Source organism: Staurois parvus, unplaced genomic scaffold (assembly GCF_062004578.1).
Source record: "Staurois parvus isolate SC_StPar_1 unplaced genomic scaffold, SC_StPar_1.0 ptg000714l, whole genome shotgun sequence".
Lineage (NCBI taxonomy): Eukaryota > Metazoa > Chordata > Amphibia > Anura > Ranidae > Staurois > Staurois parvus.
The window spans coordinates 1,513,480-1,520,534 of record NW_028318510.1 but is presented as its reverse complement, the minus strand read 5'-3'; the positions used below and the strand labels follow the sequence as shown (position 1 = coordinate 1,520,534).

At 40.7% G+C, this 7,055-nt stretch overlaps 1 protein-coding gene across 1 annotated transcript; it reads left to right on the top strand.

Annotated features, from left to right (window-relative positions):
- The first annotated feature begins 368 nt into the window (after positions 1-368).
- Positions 369-3,121, top strand: HTR1A (5-hydroxytryptamine receptor 1A). Its single transcript, XM_089653449.1, has 2 exons — positions 369-572; positions 883-3,121. Exon 2 carries the CDS (start codon positions 1,146-1,148, stop codon positions 2,382-2,384), a length of 1,239 nt encoding a protein of 412 aa, XP_089509575.1. The 5' UTR covers positions 369-572; positions 883-1,145; the 3' UTR covers positions 2,385-3,121.
- The last annotated feature ends 3,934 nt before the right edge of the window (positions 3,122-7,055 follow it).

Genomic DNA, 7,055 nt, shown 5'->3' with positions numbered 1-7,055 from the left:
ATGAACACATGGCATGCCAACATCAGCCTGGCCCCACCATAGAATCAGCAAGTGGCATTGCAGTAGAATTTGAGTGATCCCCATAACACACACCAGCTTGGAATAACTGCAGGAGGAAAGGGCAGTAGTGTGTGTAGCACGTCGTATCTAATCCTTGCTCTAATCCGGGTAAATAATGTTATGGAACCCTGGGATCTTGCATAATCTAGTGCGCTGAGCGGCGTGTGTGTGCGTGCCAGCCTGCGCTGACCTTATTTCTCCGACTGTCCTGTAGATGGCGCCAAGCCACCTTCCACTCCGCGCTGCTGTCCAGGGTCCTGAAAGCTGCATCCAGCACTAACTTTCCTCGCAGCTGTTCCGAGCCCATAGCACAGCATGCATTGGAATAGCTGGATGTGGCTGAGCTAGGCACATCAAATCCTACGAAGAAACCTATGTCAAAATCTACGTGCAACACAAAGACTTTTTTCTTCCACTGAAAAACCCTGAATTCTGTTGAGCATGGGAAGGGTTAATAGTGGGCAGGCAGAGCATTGCATTGGGAAGAGGGGAAGGTGGCACACTGTGGGAAGGTAGGTAACAAGTGATATTAGTGGAGCTGTGGACCTGCCAGCTTAGACAGACAGCGATCTTCTGGGCAGAGAGAGCAGAGCAGTGCCAATCTTCAAGGCTCCGCCTGCTCTCCCTATGAAAAGGAACTACAATCCCAGCTCAGCAAGGGGGGCACACTCCTACAGCAGCCAGTTGTAGTTCACTGAGTGGCAAGTTAGTGAGTGCATCGCCTTTCCTTGCTGTCTAGAGAGGGTAGGAGGACCAAGGTGTGGGGAGAAGATGGATTTCATCTGGTAGTCAGTCTCTCTTTTTTTTTTCTTCCTGTCCTAGTGCTCTGCTCACACCATCAGCGCTGACGTCCTCTCTTTTTTTCCTGCACTCTGTGGAATTCAACACTTCATCAGTCGCCAATGATTCGCAGAAGCAAGAAGCGCAGACTGGAGTGGTACCCATCACCTCTGAAACTATGAAGTCCGGAGCTGGAGCCTAGGCGTCCATTCCCCCCCAAAGTCAGCCAGGCACAGGACGTCCTGATCCCAGCCTCCCATCCCCCAACCTCTCCCTCTCTTCTACTACCTTTTTTTTGGTTTGGGATGGATGCTTTTAATAACACTACCTCTTCAGACTATTCTTCAGAGAAGGGGAATGGCACCAAGTTCGAGGAGGTAGCCCTCAGCTACCAGATCCTCACCTCGTTCGTCTTGGGCACACTGATCCTCTGTGCGATTTTTGGCAATGCCTGTGTGATCGCAGCCATAGCCTTGGAAAGGACTCTTCAGACGGTGGCCAACTATCTCATAGGCTCCTTGGCGGTCACTGACTTGATGGTCTCCGTCTTGGTGTTACCCATGGCGGCTCAAAACCAAGTTCTCAACAAGTGGACTCTGGGCCAGGTAACCTGTGATATCTTTATTTCTTTAGACGTTTTGTGTTGTACCTCGTCCATTCTCCATCTGTGTGCTATAGCTTTGGACAGATACTGGGCGATCACAGACCCCATAGACTATGTGAACAAGCGGACTCCTAGGAGAGCTGCCATTCTCATTAGCCTGACATGGATAGTGGGCTTCTCAATATCCATCCCACCCATGTTGGGCTGGAGGACACCTGAAGACAGGTCTGACCCTGATGCTTGTAAGATCAGTGAAGACCCAGGTTACACCATCTACTCCACCTTTGGGGCTTTTTATATCCCGTTAATTCTAATGTTGATATTATATGGTAAGATATTTAAAGCAGCCAGGTTCAGGATTCGTAAAACTGTTAAGAAAGCTGAGAAGAAGAAAGTGGCAGACACTTCTCTGTCAATCTCCCCAGCAACCATCCAAAGGAAAAGCAATGGGGAGCCCAGCAAGAACTGGAAGAGGAGTGTGGAGCCCAAACCCAACAACGCCTGTGTCAATGGGGCAGTCAGGAACAATGAAGATGGGGCTGCCCTGGAGATCATTGAGGTCCATCATTATGCCAACTCTAAGAACCACCTTGAGCTGCCAAACCATTCCAGTGACAACCCATCTCCTACATGCTTTGAGAAGAAGAACGACAAGAGCGCTGATGCCAAGAGGAAAGTGGCCCTGGCCAGGGAGAGGAAAACGGTTAAAACGCTAGGTATCATCATGGGCACCTTCATTTTTTGCTGGTTGCCATTCTTCATCGTTGCCCTGGTTTTGCCATTCTGTGAATCCTGCCACATGCCACACTTGCTGTTCGATGTCATCAACTGGCTAGGCTACTCAAACTCTCTCCTCAACCCTATTATTTATGCTTACTTTAATAAAGATTTCCAAAGTGCTTTTAAGAAAATCATCAAGTGCAAATTCTGTAGACAGTGAAGACGATCCTGTTTGCTCTTGCCTGCCTTGTGCCCATTACAAAAGCCCTTATTTTAATGCTTGTTCCCTTGAAAGCCTTGAGCAACCCATGAAGAGGGGGGTGGTGGTGGGGTAGTTAATGATTCATCATTGGCTCTGGCACTTGATGGACCCAGACTAACAAAACGCAGAAGTGTTGAACTATGTAAAACCTAGGTTTAATGGCTGCCATTATTTCAATGTGAATTTCTATAGACTGTACATATATATTCGATATTTTTTCATAGCCACTACATGGCAGTGGGATAATTTTGAAATTGTCTTTTGAAACATATTTGCACAGACCAAGAGGCTGATGAACTGTTGCTTGTTGTTATTTCATGTTAACAAAACCAGGTGGCTTAATGACCATTGTACTGGCACAGGGATGCCATTATGTAACAACTTTTTTTTTCCTTTCCCCCCCTTAGTTGCATTTGGAGAGAGTGGTGGGTTTTGTAGATAGTCCCTTGTAGCCACTGCAATACCCACCACTCATCTCAATTGCAATATTATGAAAATAAATAATCCTATGCATAAACTCAACTGTCTATTTAAATGAAATAAGATTGTCTTAAAAAAAGGAAAACTCTAGAACAGTGAGCATTGTATGTAGACATGTAATTCTGGCCTGAATGTACAGTATTAAATTGCAATATTCGCTGGTGATAATACAACTTGCAAGTTTATTGCTAATAAACTTTGCCTTGCAGTGCAAACCATGTTGTCTTGTGTAATGCAATGCAATCCACCCAGTAATATTGAAAGAGATCTCACAACCACTGAGATTTAAAAGGACGAATCTTGGAAGTGAAAATTATTATAACATTTTAATGGATAAGGGAATACTTCATCACTCAGAACAAGACCCCTAGTAACCAATCAGAGATAAACTGTTTATGCTGTCAACTGACGTTAACTTGTGGCTGATATTTAGATACAATAGAAAGTAAATAGCCATTTCTTGGATAATTCAAATGCCCAGAGAGTTAATTGAAGGGATCTTAGTCATAGAAAGTATTGCGCCTGCCAGTCTTTGCACATTTCTGGTTATATTACAAAGCATTTTAAAAATACCTGGTGATGTGCGCATACATCCACAGCAGCCAATCACTTTTTAATTTTTTTCTGTGTGTATGAATAATACAAGATGATTGCTGATTGGGTTAATTACAGTCTTCACATTAATCTTTTCTTTATTAATGCAAGTTCAATAGGAGCTTATTTAATATTATAGTACAAACATCAAGGATGTTTTGCAAACCATAGCAACAACTCAGCTATCAACTGTCTGTGTAGTCAGACTTCTACAACAGATTTCTGCTTGGCTGTCCTAAATGATTGCACATCTTTCATTTTTTCAACATTATACAGAGAGCTGATATAGACATCTTGTTGACATAAAGGGAGTTATTTACTAAGACTGGAGAGGGCAAAATCTGGTGCAACTCTCAGCTTCCAGGTTTTATTGGCAAAGCTTAATTGAACAAACTGAAGTTAATAGCTAATTGGCTACCATGCACAGCTGCACCAGATTCTGAGTACACCAGTTATAGTAAATTTCCCCCTAAGTATCCATTATTTACTGGTAAGTTCAGCACTACTTGTTTTACAAAGGGTAGCAACTGTCTCTAAAATAACATTCTAGAAAACTAGTGTTTTCCCAGATACTGTAGAACTAAAACTGTCAGCATGCCTTGTCAGTCAAAGGCTAGGACTTGTAGCTCCAGGTTTGTGGGAGAGACATTGGCAAGTTGTTATTCTTGTGGACCATGGGTCTCATTGCAACACAATAGTGTTGATTTACTAAAGGAGTGGAGAATGTCCACTCAGCTTACTTCAATCATCTAATTGCATGCAAGGCAAAATCTTTTTTTTTCTGTGCACATGATTGGCTATTCAAAGACAACATAGCTTCACTTTATTTAATAAGCAGGTACATTTTCATCACCTCTTTAGTAAATCAGCCCTATACTGAATATTTGTTTGGGGACTGTTACCATTTTTATATGGTATGCTTTTTATGAATGCCCTGACTTTTTCTTATACAGGAAATGAGGATACAATGTAAACTATTTCTAGGGTACTTGCAGTATATTTGATATTTCAAGACCAACATGAAAACCATTGACCTGATTAACATGAACAACTGGGATCTTTTTGAATGCATTTATTATGTTCTTACCATTCAATTTTGGTTGGCAGAAATGAGTAAAATTATAATTCTCATTTGATATATATCTTTGATAACATCAGTGTGGTCTGATACTGAGAGGTGCATAGCAAACATATCTGTGTTGAAGATACATTAAGGTTTAAGAAGACCATTTTTCCACTTGTGCCTAATTAGAATTTAATGTGTTGTGGTTTTGTAGAACATGCTAGATTAATTAGCCAAATCTTGTAAGCAGGCTCTCTCCTCACTTGTTCCTGCTATTTATATATGAATATGTAAAGTATCAAAACATCTTCCAGCATTCTCTGTGTTGATAGGTATGTCTCAATTACTAGTTGAGTTTGTGGAACTGGAAAACACTATAGCCAAATAGACTATATTACACAGTAATATTAGTGTTACTGAAATATACTATTGTACACTGTATTTTTATTTATTTATTTCAGGTACTTATATAGCACCATTAATTTACTTTACATATATATAGTGTACATTCACATCAGTCCCTAACCCTCAAGGGGCGTACAATCTAAGGTCCCTAACTTACATCCATGAACGTATTGAGGCCAATTTAGACAGGATCCAATTAACCTACCAGCATGTCTTTGGAGTGTGGGAGGAAACCGGAGTACCCGGAGGAAACCCACGCAGGCACAGGGAGAACATGCAAACTCCAGGCAGGAGGTGCCGTGGTTGGGATTCAAATCAACGACCCTAGTACTGCCAGGCGGAAGTGCTAACCACTGTGCCTGCCCACTGTGTCAAATATAGTTGAAAGCCCCAGGCTGTTTTGCATCTTACACTGTGGTTTCATGAAAGTAACATACCTGGGTTAGTAATATAGTAATTTGGTAGGAAAAGAGTAGAACTTACTTTGTGTGTTTGCTGGAAGCACTCCCCTGTTTTGTTAATCCAACATTCTTTTTCAGACCTTAAACTCAGTCTCAAAACTGTCCCAATCTTCTTTTTGCTTTCTATTGTTTATCAATCAATTTTGCTCAAGCCCCCTTCCTTTCCTCCCCATTACTCTTCTTTCGCATTCTCTGAGCCTCGATATCTTTCATTTCTTTCTTCTTTAGCTCTTGGTATGTTTCTCCTAAACTTTCTTGCCTTTCCTCTTTTCTCCTGCTACCTGTATCCTTCCAGTGTCTCTCTACTTCTCTTTTTCTGTTTTTCTGTCTACCTCTGTCTGTCTTTTAATTCCATATGATCATTCATTCATTATATTGCTTCTATGCTATATGTTGTAAGATAAATATTTCATATGGGGCATGTGCTGCTAAAAAAACAATGTAGTGTAGTGAATCCTCACTAATCTCTACACATGAGATATTATTTTTTGCTGTTGATGGTTTTGGGTAGAGAAAATTAGTGGAAATTGTTCATCTGCCATATGTATGTGAATAGTCAGTTGGCTTCACAGCACTTAGATCAGCAAAAACAGTTTTTTTCTGGCTGTTTGACTTCAAAGCCCCTTTGATGAAAATATAAAATCCTTTCTTAGTGCTTGTACACTTTGCTGTTTCCTTGCATTTCCTTTCTTCATCAAGGTAGGGGCAGAAGGAGAAAAGAGTTGTATAAAAGAGTAGGATTTCCAAAGAGACCATTGATCACTATGTAGCTATAGACTTCTTGCCTCTAAGTTCATCAATCAAAGATGACGTCTGATAAAGACTGGATAACAGTATTGCATTTTCTTTTTTTATGCATTTCTTCTTCAGTATCAGTCATTCTTGTGAAAATGGGGTCATTATGGAATAGAAATCAGAGATGTTTATGTGATACATGTTTTGTCCTCTGTTTCCACCTCATGGTTATGAAATTAAAATTAGGCAGAGTATAGTTAGAGGAAAGGGGGCTGTATGCACAGGCTTCTAACTATATACAGACAATATTTGTTCATCTTAATGAAAATGTTCAGCAGGGAAAGTAAGCAAAGAAAGATGCAAACACTTGCAATGGAGGGGGCTATCCATAGCACTGGGGGTTTTACCAAGGACATTTTTGCTCCATCTTGAAGACTGCTGAAACATTCAATGTTTTTTTTTAATAGTCATAGGTTCTTAAAAACCCATTAAATCAGTTCTTGAATGGATCAATAGATCTGTATTAGGCTAAAAAGTCAAGCAGTTTTGGTCCCGTCACTTGGCATGGACTCGCTATTAAACAGTAGACAGCTGAGTCAGAGAGAGTGGGTAGAGGGACTTTTCTTGCTGAAAATATTCAGAATATATATATATATATATATATATATATATATATATATATTAGGTCTTTACACCACGCAGCCTTTCTAATGTTCCCAGTATACATAGAACATCAAATAGAATCAAAGTGGCATCTTACACACTATTCTGAAACAATAATTTGCAATAGATGTGAATCCTAACTGGATAACATCATAAAACTGTCTTTTGCCTGTTTTTAAAACTTTGTTGCATCATAGCGCATCTGACCTTCTCCAGCCTCTTTGCAGC